Below are 16,814 nucleotides of genomic sequence, written 5' to 3'. Positions count from 1 at the left end.
ATTTTTTAAACATGTTTATTTATTCTGAGAGGGAGGGAGGGAGAGAAGCAAGTGGTGGGTGAGTGGGGTGGGGTGGAGGCGGGGGCTCAGAGAGGAAGAGAGAGAATCCCAAGCAGATTCCACACTGTCAGTGCAGAGCCTGTCACGGGGCTTGATCTCACAGACCATGAGATCATGACCTGAGCCAAAATCAACAGTAGGACGCTTAATCGACCGAGCCACCAGGTGCTGCTTAAATATTTATTCTGAAACTCAAAAAGGAATCACTAGATGAACTAAAAAGAATTTTGGAACTAGTGAAAAGCAGGATGTAGACACTGGATCAGTAGGGAGAAGTACTGAGTGTGCTGATACCATCATCATTTTTTTAATTTAAAAAATTATTTATTTTTTTAACGTTTATTTTATTTTTTGAGACAGAGACAGAGCATGAGTGAAGGAGGGGCAGAGAGAGAGGGAGACACAGAATCCAAAGCAGACTCCAGGCTCTGAGCTGTCAACACTGAGCCCCACACGGGGCCCGAATCCACAAACCATGAGATCATGACCTGAACTGAAGTCGGATGTTTAACCGACTGAGCCACGCAAGCATCCCTTAGACACTGTCTGTCACTAACGCAAAGACTAGAGCAGAGTAAGGGAAGACAACTGTTTTGACCAAGGACAGCAGCAGGAAACATGGCAGAAGTTAGAAACGTGCTCCCCAGTAGTCTGAAATACAGCTTCCAGATCCCCAAGAATTCTTGCTAGGGGTTCACACCGGTGGATAATGAAGTCTGAATAAATATGCCCACGTTTGGAATCTGGAGCAGCTCTGCATGTAGTCTGCTTCTGGCCTACAGTCCACACATTTACATCCCATGAACAAAGATGTGGGTATTTCATATCAAGTTATAAAGGTAAACACCAGAAAAATTAAAGCAGGCAATAATCTTCCCAGTATGAGAAGGAATACGTAAACGAGAACAACAGAGTGAGAAAACAGGGCAATCCATATGGCAACAGATGGTAAAGCAAGAAAGCACTAAAATCAGAAAATATAGCATTACAGTATCAAGTCCATGCGTGTCAGCTGGGGTCCTCCCAGAAGCAGACACCATCACGGGGCTGGACACACGAGCGATCTACCTGAGGAACTGTGTGGGAAGGACAAAGGAGGTGGGGGCAAGCAGAGAGAGCCTTTCCCCAACAATGCACATCTGACATGCAGGAAAGTGGGGGCGAGGAAGGATTGCACAGGAAGAGCTCAGCACAGTTGTGAGGATCCTTCAGCCAGGCTGATGGGGTGTGTCTGAGCCAGTTATTGGAATCTCACGTGAGGCAGGAGGAGTCTGCCTGGCCTGGCTCTAGTACCCCACTGTGGGTACTCAGTCACTGGCTGGGAGCGGCCTGAGGGAGCCACGGCTTCATGTGAACACTGTGGAGTGGCCGGAGGCACAGGTGACTCAGCCATGCTCCCTGCAGCAGGGTCTAGTGAAGGCAGATCTGAGCCAGGCACTTCTATGGCCTCCACACCAATTATGTCTGTTAGGCCAATAAACGTGAACTCACCTATTTTGTTTAAAATTTTTTATTTTTTTTTGTATTTGAGAGAGAGAAAGAGACAGAGTGCGAACAGGCGAGGGGCGGAGAGACGGAGACAGAATCTGAAGCAGGCTCCAGGCCCTGAGCTGTGAGCATAGAGCCCGATGCGGGGCTCGAACACCCAAGCAGTGAGATCATGACCTGAGGCGAAGTCAGATGCTTAACTGACTGAGCCACTCAGGTGCCCCTCATGTATTTTGTTGGAAAGGTTCTCAGATTGGGCCATAAAATAAAACCCAGCTAGATGCTATATGAAAGATCCCTTAAAACACAGGGATTCAAAGGTTACAAAGGATAAAAACACGGTAGGCAAATGCTAACAAAAAGACGGTCTAGTTATAGCTTGGAATATTATTTGGTGGAATTCAAGGCAAATAAAGCACATAAAAATGAAGAAGGATATAATACCTGAAATATTAAGTCTAGGTAATAAAAGTAAAAATCTATGAAAATAAAACTTAATAGTTTGGGAACCTGAATTTGTCCTTCAGTGTAATGATGTTATACTTTGCTAAAGGGATCTTCCATTCTTAGTATTTAAATACATTATTTCACGATGACGTAAAAGAAGATTCTTGATTCCCAGACCAGGTGAAACTCCCCGTTTATTTTTTTTTTTTTTTAATTTTTTTTTCAACGTTTTTTATTTATTTTTGGGACAGAGAGAGACAGAGCATGAACGGGGGAGGGGCAGAGAGAGAGGGAGACACAGAATCGGAAACAGTCTCCAGGCTCCGAGCCATCAGCCCAGAGCCTGACGCGGGGCTCGAACTCACGGACCGCGAGATCGTGACCTGGCTGAAGTCGGACGCTTAACCGACTGCGCCACCCAGGCGCCCCTGAAACTCCCCGTTTAATCCTCATTTTATACCATATCTCTTTTAACATGGCATATATCACAAGTTGCAATTTCATACATGTTTGTGTGTTTTACTTCATTAATGCCTGACTCTCCCTCTAAAATGCTGCCTGACCCAGAACCTAGGAGAAAGTAGACTCTTGTTGGATGAATTGCACATTTTTTCTGAGGATGAGAGAAAATATATATAAAGCTGTTATAATATTTTGTACTGAGAGAAAGGAACGAGGAAATCCATTTTTCACTCAGTACTTACAATGGGCTTTTCCAGAGCCCAATGCATGCATTGAAAAATACATGATGTCAGAGTGGTTCTAGCAAATGAAAAATAAATATCAACTTGTTCCGGAGGCTCCTGGGTGGCTCAGTCGGTTAAGCATCCGATTTCAGCTCAGGTCATGATCTCACAGTTTGTGAGTTCAAGCCCCACACTGGGCTCTTTGCTGTCAGCACAGAGCCTGCTTTGGATCCTCTGTCCCCCTCCCTCTCTGTCTCTCTCTCTCTCTGAAAAATAAATCTTAAAAAAATCCACTTGTTCTGACCTTTTTGCCTTTCAGTAACTGTCCGTTGTAAAGGGTCTGGTAAAGGCTCAGCAAGTCAAGGAGGTTGGCTGAGCTGTTCCATAGACATGAAAGGTGTGGCGGATGTGCTGAGAAATAGCTCTGGCCCAAACTTTACGACTCTTACCTGAGCTTTCCAATGACTCAGATATGTGACTTCTGACACACTGGCCTAATATTGCTCAAAACAAACAGATCTCTTCTTTGGAAGGGGATCTCTCCCTTCCCCAGTATGACCTCATTTGTGATTAATCTGAAAGCATTCCTTTCTGGGGCAGGTAGGTGGCAAGTGAAAGATGGCATGATTTCCCCAGGCCACCTGGTGAGTCAGTTACACAACAAGGAACAAAGCCCAGTTTTACTGATGGCCGAGACCAAGAGGCTCAGCCCTACCTCATGACACCTCCTGTTCAGTAAAATGACTAATTAAACAGTCAATTATGCGCTCTGGGTCTTGCTCTACAAGCACCAGACAAGTTTCAGTCCACGTTCTCCAGGAGCATGCAATCTACAGGAAGAGAAAAATGAAAGAGGCCAAGAGATGGAGAAAATATTTACATAGGTGAGTGAGTAAGTTCTGGCATTTAAGGCACAACATAGTGACTGTAGTTAATTATACCGTACTGTATACTTGAAATTTGCTAAGAGAGTAGATCTAAAATGTTCTTGCCACACACACAAAAATATGTAACTATGTGGGTGCATTAACCTTATTGTGGAAATCATTTTATAATGTACACATATATCAAATCATCATGTTTTACCCTTTAAACTTACTCCAATGTTACTTGTTGACTATATCTCAATTAAGCTGTGGGAGGGGGGAGGACAGATAATTGTAAGCATGCCTCACTGTATATACTACTTGCCAGTGTAGAGCAAAAGGAGGAATATGTGAGTTTGGGGCTCAATTTTTAGCCAGTATTTTCTAGGGTGAGGGATTTCAAAGCCTCAATTTTTAACCTTCTATTTGAGCTTCTTCTGCCTCTTCTATTTTGGCACTTCATTCATTGCTGAGTATCCAGAGCCTCTGCAAGAAGTTTTAAATAAAAGAATACATAGGGGAGCCCGGGTGGCTCAGTCAGTTAAGCGTCTGACTTTGGCTCAGGTCATGATATCATGGTTCTTGAATTGGAGCCCCACGTCTGGCTCTGTGCTGACAGCTCAGAGCCTGGAGCCTGCTTCTCTCTCTGCCCCTCCCTACCCCCCCCCTTAAAAATAAATAAACATAAAAAAAAAAGCATACACGAATGGACCCAGGTTATTAAGAAAGGGTAGAGGGGCGCCAGAGTGGCTCAGTCAGTTAAGCGTCCAACTTCGGCTAAGATCATGATCTCACAGTTTGTGAATTAGAGCCCCGCATCGGGCTCTGTGCTGACAGCTCAGAGCCTGAAGCCTGCTTTGGATTCTGTCTCCCTCTCTCTCTGCCCCTCTCCTGGTCTCTCTCTCTCCCTCTCTCTCTCTCTCTCAAAAATAAGCATTAAAAAAAAAAAGAAAGAAAGAAAGGGCAGAGATGCCAGGATGAAGTCTGTTCTGAGGCTCAGAATGAGGGAAGAGCAATTCCTGGGTATGTAAGTATAGATTGAGAATAGGGCCCAGGGCAAATGGTTCTTAAATTTCTACTGGAGGAAGACACAGCAGGTGTTTCCCAAGGTACTTCTGTCTCCTTTTGGCCAGTCGCAAGTCCATAGTCTTCTTCTTCTATGCCCTCCCACGAAGAATGGTCATCCATAGGACCTTGCCCCCTCTACTGAATAGCTAAAGGACCATCTCCAACTTGCACCTAGGGACTGTTTGTTGCTCCACTTCACCTCCTTCTGGACTCTTCTCTCTCAGCCAAGTAGGATGTAGGAGAGTGTGCCCTAATAGTTTTAAATCGTTTTTGTAATTACAAAAAAAAAACAACAAACCACAGTTTTCTCAAACATCATATTGTTGGGTCTGCATGCCAATGTTGACCTGAGCTTTCATTTGATTGAGATTCATGATCACGGCCTTATACAATGTTGCAAAAGTAACACTTTATTTCAGTACTCAAGGACCCCAAAGCCCTCCTTCCTTCCTAACTCCTCTTTCAAGTTGCATCTTGATCTTTAGTTTATTTCCAACTTCCTGTTCCCTTTCAAGCAGAAGATTTAAGCATTCTTGCCTACCTTCATTTTCTGATATCAGAACTCGCAACCTCCCTCCTGCTTTGCATGCTACTAATACGGCTCTTGCCCTTTCTTTTTCCCTTTTATTTAAGCCTTTTCTTTGAAAATAATTTTAAACTTACAGAAAAGCTATAAGAACTTTTTAAAAATACACAGAACACCAATAATCCTTTACATGGACTCACCCACTGCTAACATTTTGCTACAAATGCTTTATCATTTATTGTCTCTCTTTGCCTCTAATTTTTTTTTTCTGAGGCATTTGAGAACAAGTTGGCCATTTAGTTATAGATAAACACTTTAGTTGTATTTCCTAAGAATTCAGATTTTCTCCTACAAAACCACTATATAGTTATCAACCTCAATTAACGTAACGCCAATGCCATAATTTTATCTGATTTAGTGTTCATAGCCCAATTTTGTCAATTGACCCAATAATTTCTTGTATAGCAATTTTTTTCTTCCATGGCAGGATCCAGTCTAAGACCAGATAATTGCACTTATTCATCATCCTACCTCTTCAGTCTCCTTTAATCTAGAGCATTTCCACAGTCTTTCTTTGTCATTTATGACATTGATGTTTTTTAAGAATAGAGGCTTTTTTATTTTTAATTTTTAAAACTTTTTTTCTTGAAATTTTTTTTTTTTTTTTTTTTTTTTTTGGTGCCATAAGGCCCCTTCCCTGGCAGCCTGGCCACAGCTACATCACACCCAGCTCCTACAGTTCCTTTAAAAAAAAAAAAAAAAAAAAAGAATATTCCTCATTTTGTGTTTGTCTGGTGTTTTCCCCATAATTAGGTTCAGGTTAATACATTCCCCACTGGAATATGACAGCAAGAGGCACATGTGTCCATCTGCCCCTCAATGGTAATGTTTAGTTTGACAACCTAGTCTAGGTGTTGTTCCATTTCTCCATTGCACAGTTACTACTTTCCCCTTACTCATTAGCAGTCTGTGGGAGGAAGTTTAAGGAAATACGCATGTGCTCCTTCTCAAAATAACCACCTCCTCAGTTTAATTCTTGCATAACCAATTTATTATGATGGCTGCCAAATGATGAGTTTCAACCCCGGTGTTCACTCCACATTTACCAGCTGGCATTCAGCACTATACCTTAAGAGTCCTTCTCTCTCTTCCATTTATTTGTTTCTTTGCTTGTTTATCTTGTTTCTTTGCTTGTTTATCCTGTTTCTTTGCTTGTTACAGAATCGTGGATCCATTGTTTCCCTAAAGGTGTATAGTTCATTACTGTCCTTAATTATTTTGTGCTCAAATTATCCCAGATCTGGCCAGCAGAAGCCCCTTCAAGCTGGCTTTCTAGGTCCTTGTGACATGTTTTTAAACACTCGCTTACACTCTGCCACGACAAGATGTTCCAGCTTCATCATTTGCTTTTCTCCACCTCATCCCCAACCTTTCTCCTAAAGCCATCCTTAGAGCTTACTCAGCAGGATGAATGCTAGAAGATGGTGCTTGAGGAACAAAGAAGGATAGGGTCCAAGAAGGCACCGTGGTTCAACTGTTTCAGATGCTACTGAAAGGGTCAGGGCAAGGCACATCACGTTCTCCACTGTTGTCGCAGGCAGGTGCTCTAGACAAGGAAAGAGGTGTTTGGACCATGCAGATGCAGTTACTGAGACCTCTACTAGGTGCTGGGCACTGGGAGGGATACATGGATTACAAAACACCATTCCAAGGAAGTGGGCCAGCAAGATAGACACACATGTACGTAAATATCCATTATGCACCCCTGAAAGTGTTTTCGTTTTGCTGTCAATGAGACATACACAAGGTTTTGGGGAGTTCTGGGATGAAAGAGTATTAGGGCTGGGAGAGTTGGAGGAGGCTTCATTGGGGTGACTTTTGGATTAGACCTTGAAGGACAGTAAGACTTGGAAAAATGGTTTTCCTGCTGAAGAAGAAGTCACTACTTATGTGTGCTGAATAACGTATGACTTTGCAACTTCATTCAACTAGGTCCAGCCTCCTGCTGGGTGCTGTAAAGCACAGAAGGAACTCCAGTGAATGTAGGGCAGCACTCTTGTTTGATGCCCAGCTAAGGAAAGAATTGTCATGCCATCTAATTTTTATTTTCAGACACAGATGAAACATGTCCTTCATTCACCAAACTGAGCTTTCACAGTGCAGTGGTCGGTACAGGACTAAATGTGAAGTTGATGCTCTACACCAGAAAAAACCTGACCTGTGCACAAGTCATCAACTCCACAATTTTTGGGAACTTGAATGTGACCAAGAAAACCACCTTTATTGTCCATGGATTCCGACCTACAGGCTCCCCTCCAGTTTGGATGGAGGACTTGGTACAGAGTTTGCTCTCCGTAGAAGACATGAATGTGATTGTTGTTGATTGGAATCGAGGAGCTACAACTGTGATATACAACCATGCCTCTAGTAAGACCAGAAAAGTAGCAGAAGTCTTGAAGAAATTTATCGACCAGGTGTTGGTAAGAGAGCATTCTCTGACATCATTCAGGGGCAAATTGAAGCTGGCCCATTATCTGGAGATTTAAAACCAAGAGATAGCTGCAGTGAACAGAGGGACTATTTTAAAAACCTGAATAAGCCCCAGGGAGGCTAGACTGAACGCCTAGAGGGAAGGCCCATAGATATGGTTGTGCAAGTTGTGCACTGCACATCTAAGGGAGCACAGCTGTCATTGTACATGTCACAGATCTATATATTTATTATGATATTGTCCCACCAATAACAGTAAAGTGTCCTCAGGAAAGGACATCTTTTCCTAATTCACATAAAGGTGTCTTACGGGTCAGAGAGATTTTTGTCTAGGGGTTTTCTGGCTTCACTGTAGAGAGATTCCTCATCTTCTATAACTATTCCTTTTCCTAGAAAAGTCTAAGATTTACTGACCAGATTATCCAAAAACCAAAACCGATGAACATGGTCTGAAGAGAGATTTGTGTGTGTGTATGATTTATATTTTTAGAAGACTCACAAAGATTAAATAGATCTTGAATTTTATTTAGTGATCTATCTCATGAATTGCCCCCTTTATAAAAAACAACAACAAAAAAGTTACTTTATATCAGGACTATTTCAGAGAGAATTAGGTCAGGTGGCCACTGTGGCCAGAGGCAGCAGAAATTTCACAAAGCTTTCCACTTAAGCCGCAGCCTTAAAGTGAATATTAAAATGACTCACGACAGGCTGTCCCAGCAGACTGTGGTCAGTGTCGTCCCCCACCGCCACCCCTTCCTTTCCTTCCTTCTCTCTCCATGGAGAATTCATTAACTGAGCCAGCCTGAAGATAAAGGAGTTTATCAAAATGTTTCTTTGCCCTTCTCCTCAACTGGGAGGGATTTAAAGATGTCTCAGCTTGGTTTCTAGCAGAAGCATGAATAGAGACACCATGGCATAAAGGTTAAGGCACAGGCGTGGAGTTGAACAGACTGGTTTGACTCCTGCTCTGCCCCTCCCCAATTGCCTGATATTGGGCAGGTTACTTTGACTCTGGGCCTCAGTTTCCTCATCTGTATAATCAAAGAAGAATGTTTACTTTGTTGTTGTGACATTTAAATGAGCTCATAGATATAAGTTGCTTAGAAATGTTTCTCCAAAGAAGTGTTTTCAAAGTCAAGTTTAGGCAATTTCCCCAAATGTTGTCAACTCCATGGCCCCTCACAATTTATAATGATGGACCTCTTAAAATTCCAGGTAGAAGGAGCTTCTCTTGACAACATTTATATGATTGGAGTAAGTCTAGGAGCCCACATATCCGGGTTTGTTGGAAAGATGTACAATGGGCAGCTGGGAAGAATTACAGGTAAGGTTTCCTGTGAATGGACATGGGGTAGTTGGCCTGGGCAGGATGTTCACTGGGAGATCATGATACAGACAATTCAAGTCTTTGGGTTCAAAGCCAGCTCTTCCAATTACTTAACCTCTCTGAGTGTGTGTGTCCTTTTGTGCAAAGGTGAGGCCATGATAATACTGACCTCAGGTTATTGTTTAATAAAATATGTGCAAAACACTCAGTAAGTTGTATGCCATAGAAAAGGTTGGTGGTAACTTTATTTCTCTTATGGTTACGAATAACAGCTATGTCCCATGGGGATTTGATCTGTGCTGTCCAAACAGCGATCTTCCTTTCATTTAATCTAATATAGCCTGAACTACATACCTAATATGTTTCCATCCCCAGGCACAGCTGGAATCTCATGATAGGAAAATGAGACGGGAATTTTGACAGAGGGGTTTACTCTCTGAATATCAGCTTTCAGGACAAAGCTGAATGAAAACTCAGAAACAGCAGGTGAAATCCCAAACAAAGGTTCCTTTGCTGGGTTCTCTTGCCTACTGCTCCAGTAACTTTCCACAGCTACAGAGGATGGGATGAGGGAGGCTTTCTGTTTCAGAGACTCAAGTCTTCTCCCCCCATTGAAACCCTTCCCAGAATCCATTCTTACACACAGAGAACTATTCTCAATCTAGGAAATCCAGAGGGTAGTAGAGAATGAGGAAGAAGAGATTCAAACCAACTATACTTGTGAGGTAAACTTGTAGGGCCACTGTTTCTAAATGTGCTTCCTGGTACCCCTGGGCAAGTCATTCTCTCTCTCTCTCTGTGTCACATGTGCGCGTGCACACACACACACACACACACGTGCGCGCATCATGGGTGTCTCCTTTAGCCCTGCTACTTGAGGTCACATTGTTCTGTTTTTCCTGGATTTTTTTCTCTCACTTTCACACCAGGGGCCAAGGCGTCCCTCATCTTATTTACCTGCTTTCCTCGGGAGGCAGAGCGCTTTTTTACATTTTTAACATTATTATTATTTTTATGTTTTAGAATGCAACATGTCCTTTTAAAAAATTTCATTTCCCTTATGGGATCAAAGGACAGGTAGCTTGAATCTGCTTGTGTCCCTTATCTGTTGGGAACTCTTCTTCTGGTGGGTGGGACTCTCCCTGAGAGTATGTTAAGAACCTGAACAGCTCTTCAAAAAAAAAAAAAAAGTCCTGATTTTTAGTGTCTGCTGATCTCCATGGTCTGAATACTCTCACCACTGCTGATTTCAAGCTACCAGTCTGACCTTAATAACCACAAAGTTTGGGAAGAGATGAGCAAAATCTGCCCTCCAGTCCTGGGCCTGGAGGGCTCCAGCCCACCACTACTTCATTCAGTCTCACCCCCAGCTTGGTTCCCAGCAAACCTGCTCCCATGACTATTGTGAATGTGAGTACACTGTAACCTGCTTTCTGACCGTGGAAATTCCCCAAGCCAGTCTGCCTTCCACTCTGGGCCCACGTGGCCCGGACTCAGCTAATGGTCCACAGCTCAATTTTCTGTGGCCCATGACTTCCCCATGTCCTCCAGATTCCTCATCCTCTGATCCCCAAAGTCAAATCTCAGCTGTTCTCCAGAGCGGCTTCAGGGGTGAAGTGTTCCTCTTCTCTGCTCACCTTCCACCACCTTTTCTGACTGGGTTCACCAGATTGTAGAGTGGGAACTTGGTCTGTTGCCTAAGGATGAAATTCATACCCAACTCCCCCAATTGGATGGTTCTGCTTTTAATTATCTGGCCTGTAATGGCGGCTTTTTTCTTCCATTTCTCTTTCTTCTGACATTTTGTTTTTTCTCTCCAGGCACATCTCCTGGTTTCTCAGTAACTTCTTAGTTTTTCTTTTTTTTTTTTTAATTTTAAGTAGGCTCCCTGCCCAGTGTGGGGCTTGAACTCATGACCTTGAGATTAAGTCTCATGCTCTACCAACTGAGCCAGCCAGGCACCACTATTTCTCTTTAGCTTCTTTAGCACAAGATGGCAGAGCATAAGTGGATTTTAAAATATTCCAAGTACCTACATCACTTGATAATATATTACATTTGCTTCTCAAACTTAAGGGTGTAAAAAAATCTCCTTAGGGGTGCTGGTTACAATGCCAACTTGCTGAATCAGCACTCTGGGGGTGGGGTCCAGAAGTCTACTTAAAAAAATTTTTTTTAATGTTTATTTATTTTTGAGACAGGGAGAGACAGAGCATGAATGGGGGAGGGTCAGAGAGAGAGGGAGACACAGAATCTGAAGCAGGCTCCAGGCTCTGAGCTGTCAGCACACAGCCTGATGTGGGGCTCAAACTCACAGACCGTGAGATCATGACCTGAGCCGAAGTTGGAAGCTCAACAGACTAAGCCACCCAGGTGCCCCTAAAAGTCTACTTTTAACCAGACAATGCAGGTGGTCTGAACACCATACTTTGAGAAATGACCATAGAGCTATGCTGTCCAATATAGTAGCCACTAACTAACTACATGTAGCCACTGAGCACTTGAAATGTGGCTAATGCAAACTGAGATGTTCTGTAAGTGCAAGATACACACTGGATTTCAAAGACTAAGTAAAAAGAAAAGGATATTAAAAATCTCAATTTTTGTATATGGAGTATATGTTGAAATGATAATATTTTAGATATGCTAGGTTAAATAAAATGGGTTAGATACAATGTATTATTAAAATTAATTCTCCTCTGGGTGCCTGGGTGGCTCAGTTGGTTGAGCATCCAACTGATTTTGGCTCAGGTCACCATCGCAGTGTCATCGGATTGAGTCCCGAGTCAGGCCCTGTGCTGAACATGGAGCCTGCTTAAGATTCTCTCTCTCCCTCTGCCCCTCTCCCTTGCTCACAGGCTCTCTCTCTCTCAAATCAATAAATAAAATTAAAAAAAATAAAAAAATTAATTCTCCTTAATTCTATTTACTTTTTTAAAATTGGCTTCTAGAAATTTTAAAATTATATACGTAGCTCACATTATTGGACAGCGGTGCCTTAGAGAGTCCATGGTGAGGTTGGGGATGGGAATATGAGGCCCCTGAAACCGCATGCAAAATGTCAGCTGTCTGTCCTGGGGAGAGGTATATTTTGGATGTCCAGGGAGAGGTCTAGGACTTTCATCAAATTCTCTAACTGGTTAATACTGTAATAAAAGCCAATGAGGGGCACCTGGGTGGCTCAGTCGGTTGGGCATCCAACTTCAGCTCAGGTCATGATCTCACAGTTCATGAGTTTGAGCCCCATGTCAGTCTCTGTGCTGACAGCTTGGAGCCTGGAGCCTGCTTCAGATTCTGTGTCTCCCTCTCTGCCTGCCCCTCCCCCACTCATGCTCGCGCGCGCGCGCGCGCGCGCGCGCGCGCGCGCGCGCGCTCTCTCTCTCTCTCTCAAAAGTAAATAAACATTAAAAAAATTTAAAAAATAAAAGCCAATGAGCACTATCTAGACACTTTCTTGGTGATCTTTAGGCAATAAGAAAGAGCTCCATTTTCTCATTTTGTTTCTAGTCTATAATAATCTCAAAATGTTCTGGATTCAGATCTAGGAGTCCTTTTATATGTCTTCTGAGGTAGCCATTGATTCCACCTCCAGTTTGCAGATTAAAAAAAACTGAGGCTCAGAGAAGTAAAGTGACGTGCCTAAGGTCATACAGCTGGTTGGTGCTAGGTTTGGGGCCCCACGTCACATCTGTCTGACTCCAATGGTCTCTGTCCACACAAAATATATCGCTTATTGGGCACTTTAACTGTGATTTTTGGCTGACATTGTAAGCTGATTATTTGCTACGAAATGTCACTAAGGTGATCATATATCCAAGCTCACTATCCCTGTCTCCATTTGTGCCTTCTGTCCTGACATAATTGTCAATAGTGCCCTCATCACTCTCAAATTTGCCCTGGTTTGAATGTTATATAGTAAACCAATTTATCTGCTGTAGATCTGGAGGTTGCTACAAACTGGGGCTCTGACCATTTCCTTAGACCAGAAGGGCTTCCTGAGCAAACTCTTTCCAAGATTATGAGTTTCTCATGCTGTGTTGAGGATGTCCTGCCGACTTGGGTGTCTGGGTGTTCATCCATCTCACATCAGTTTCAGTTGAGAACCGACCAAGGAAGAAGAAAAGCTGGAGGGGTGAGGAAGAGAAAGATAAGGAAAGGAGGCAGATAAAGACAAGCCTCAAGGAAGCAAAGTGTTGGCAGAGGAGAAATAGAAAGATTGAGGCTAGAACCAGGGAAGTCGAGGCAAGAATGCTACCTCTTGGATTTTACATCTAACCCCAGGGGATGGAAGATGCTATTTAAAATGTCTTTCACAGGGGGTGCCTGGGTGGCACAGTTAAGTGTCCGACTTTGGCTCAGGTCACGGTTCGTGGGTTCAAGTCCTGCATTGGGCTCTGTGCTGACAGCTCAGAGCCTGGAGCCTGTTTCAGATTCTCTGTCTCCTTCTCTCTCTGCCCCTCCCCCACTCATGCTCTGTCTCCCTCTGTCTCAAAAATAAAAAAACATTAAAAACAAAATTTAAAATGTCTTTAATAGGTTAAAAATTTTTTAAATATTTATTTATTTTTGAGACAGAGACAGAGCGTGAACAGGGGAGGGGCAGAGAAAGAGGGAGACACAGAATCTGAAGCAGCTCCAGGTGCTGAGCTGTCAGCACAGAGCCCGACGCGGGGCTCTAACTCACGAACTGTGAGATTATGACCTGAGCTGAAGTCGGACGCTTTACCGACTGAGCCACTCAGGCGCCCCGATAGGTTAAAATTTTTGAAACATCCCTTGAAACATTCTTCACTCCAGGTAGGTTTCTAGTAAGCAGGGTTTTGAGTACCTCTGGTGTTTGCCTGTTATTGTTTTAAAGTTGTTAGCTGTGGTTAGAACCTGGTAGGAGCTGCACTCTTGTTTTTCCAGCTGATGGTTAGGAATGCCCAGCTAACTGTGACCAAGGGCAAGAAATCAGCTCAGGCATTTATGGAGTGGTTTAATTCTGCAGGAACGGACACCCATTTTTTATCCCTCTTTGATACCTGGCCTGACCAGTGAGTTTCATACTTTCCCACTGAGCTTGCCAAACCCAGTGCAATGAAACCAAGAGCTCCATAGAGAGAGTTCGTGGCATTGTGAGGCTGCCACTCTGGTTAAAATACTTGAACTCCCCGAACCTCAGTTCATGCATCTGTAAAATGGGAATAATATCTACCCTGCCTCCCTAACAGGCTTGTGATGTGGATCATATGACTTAGGATATATGAATAAAAATTGAAACTGTACAGGAGTTTTATTAATAAGAAGAAGGAAAGGTTGAGTGGAGTTTCTGGATCACTTAAAATAGAATCAGGATAAGTATAGCATCTGCTTTTTATAGGCACCTTCAGGTGCTTTTTCCCGAGGAACCAGTTTATCCCCATGTCCCTGGTCCCCACATCTGTGTGATCCCTGCTATTGAGCCCTGCACAAGATATAGCTCCTAATGGGGTCTGGATGCCATTCTCAGAGGGCACTGCCTCTGCTGTGGGAAAAGGCTATGGGGCTGTAGAAAGGAGGCTGACAAAGCAGGAAGGGAATGCGAGTGCTGGCCCACATGAGCGTGCCCTGCGGCCTACTTGCCATCCTCATGGAGAGGGATCAAAAGCCCGGCTGCAGGTGACTCATGGCGTGGGGCTACCAAGCCGACTCCGTTTTCTTTCCAGGTCTCGACCCTGCGGGCCCTTTATTCAACGGGAGACCTCCCGAGGACAGATTAGATCCTGGTGATGCACAGTTTGTTGACGTCATCCACTCCGACATTGATGGTAACATTCCTGTCCTTGTGGGTCAGTGAGCACCCGGCTCCCAGACTCCTATAGAGTCTCCCCCTGAGGGGATCCTCATGCAGGGGTGGATCAGGTTCTTCCAGATTCCCTCTTTTCCTGTGGGGCAGGGTTCCAAATCCACCCAGGTATTGAAGGGACACTGGTTTAATGCAGGCATCCAGGATGTCTTGCTGGAGTGGAGGTTTCCCATCAACTTTTCTTATTCTTAAAATGACCATCTTGACCAATCAAGGACAGGGTGATTTTCACACTGTGTGGACAAATGTTTCCACATATGCAGCAGGGTTTGGATGCATGATTTCCATTTTTTGGGTTTTTCTTGGGTCTTTCTCGTTTTCTTAAGCTGAAAGGTAAGTTCGTGTTGTGTCTCTTTCCGGAGAGCGATTCTGAGCCACGTTTAGCTCTCCAACTTTCTCTGGATCTTCCTGGCCATTTCCATCTTTTATGGTGCTGATTTCATAGCTGGCATTTGGAATAGGATATAGGGTTTGGGGTGATGTTAAAGGTGAGTCTTTATATCCAGACGTCTGGGACAAGAACTAGAGTAGGGACTGTGGAAGGCTGAGGGGACAGAGCAGAGTAGTCTTTAATAATACACCCTCTTTGTGATACAGCCACCTGAAAAACCCTTGATCACCTATCATGGGCTCTCTGGTGTGGTATTCAGCAATTGTTGGCCTTAAAGGAAACAGCTGCATTCTTACGACGCAGTTTGCAAAGCGTTACCTTACTTAAGTGCAGTACCTCGATGCCATTTTAATGCTTGATGGAATAGAGTAATGTATTTTTTATTCTTGGAGAGAAAGTGAATTTTGAGGAAAGAATAAGCTTTGCAGTCAGGCAGGGGTGGACTCAGATCCCAGGTTTTGTCCTTTCTAGCGGGATCATTTCATTCTGTAAGTCCTCTGAACCTCAGTGTCTTCATCTGTAGCTTACTTCACCTGAATTTACCAATGGCCACTTTTTGGACAGTGTGAATGTTAGAGGAAAGGTGTATAAAAGGTATAAAAACCCCCACAGACACATGTAGGTTCTCAATATATAACAGGTATTATTATTATCGCAACGGTGCACTATGTATACATGTATAAATAGTCTTTTAAATCAAACATTTGACTGATTAGTTTGTAGTTATAAGGTTAAAAAGAATAAGCAATTATTAAATCAATCTATATTTTTCCTGGTCCCCATTTTCTAGTAGAGTTTCCACTTAAAAATTTTTTTTTCTTACAAAGTAAAAGTTCATTTTTTCCTGTTTCTTTCTTTCTTCATTTTTTCCCCCGTTTTTTATTCATTAAAGTCTGGCACAAATGCAGTTAGAGACCCAGGAAGCACTGGCAGTTAGAAGGTTCCAGCCAAATATAAAGAAGAAGCATACAGTTTTATCAGACTTGCTGTGAATGACTGACCAAAACTCCCTTACATCTTGAAAAATATTGGAAATAGGTTCCCCTACTGTCTTTATAATCTCCTAGTTGGAAATCCCTGCTTCCTAACTAACTAGCTGGGTAGCTTTGAGCAAAATATTTAAATATGTAGAACAACAACAACACAAATGCCTGCCTATATCCTTCAGGCAAATGAGCTACATGATGTGAAAAGTTCAAAAATAAAACCATAATATATTTTCCTTTAGCACTGGGCTACAAGGAGCCATTAGGAAACATAGACTTCTACCCAAATGGAGGATTGGATCAACCTGGTTGCCCCAAAACAATATTGGGAGGTAAGTGCAAATACTTTATATATTGTATAATAGTGGTTTTTAAAAAGGCGTATTTCAAAAATCTGATATTATTCTATGGGTAATAGTTTTTAATAGAAAACAAATCATCTGAGAAGATAGAGATAGTATAAATATAAATGAAAAATGAAAAATTATTACTCAAATATACTACTTAAAAAAAACAAAACATTGCAGCATTATTGGCAATAACGAAGATATGGAAGCAACCCAAGTATCCATCGATAGATGAATGGATAAAGAAGATGTGGTATATTTACACAATGGAATATTGCTCAGCTATAAAAGGGAATCAATCA

At 42.9% G+C, this 16,814-nt stretch overlaps 1 protein-coding gene across 1 annotated transcript in view; it reads left to right on the top strand.

Moving 5' to 3' along the window:
• The window catches only part of LIPH (lipase H), a 45,791-nt gene that overhangs the window by 11,644 nt on the left and 17,333 nt on the right, over positions 1-16,814 (top strand). The window contains exons 2-5 of the mRNA XM_047100037.1: positions 7,254-7,621; positions 8,850-8,958; positions 14,649-14,750; positions 16,408-16,497. Of these exons, the coding sequence (XP_046955993.1) occupies positions 7,254-7,621; positions 8,850-8,958; positions 14,649-14,750; positions 16,408-16,497 (669 nt within the window). The remainder of the gene's footprint in view (positions 1-7,253; positions 7,622-8,849; positions 8,959-14,648; positions 14,751-16,407; positions 16,498-16,814) is intronic.

This window comes from Lynx rufus, unplaced genomic scaffold (genome assembly GCF_022079265.1).
Source record: "Lynx rufus isolate CCGP_SWC_20201006 ecotype Redwood Valley unplaced genomic scaffold, mLynRuf1.p SCAF_5, whole genome shotgun sequence".
NCBI classification, from domain to species: Eukaryota; Metazoa; Chordata; class Mammalia; order Carnivora; family Felidae; genus Lynx; species Lynx rufus.
Note: the sequence above shows the minus strand (reverse complement) of the source record. Positions and strands in the feature narration are given on the sequence as shown.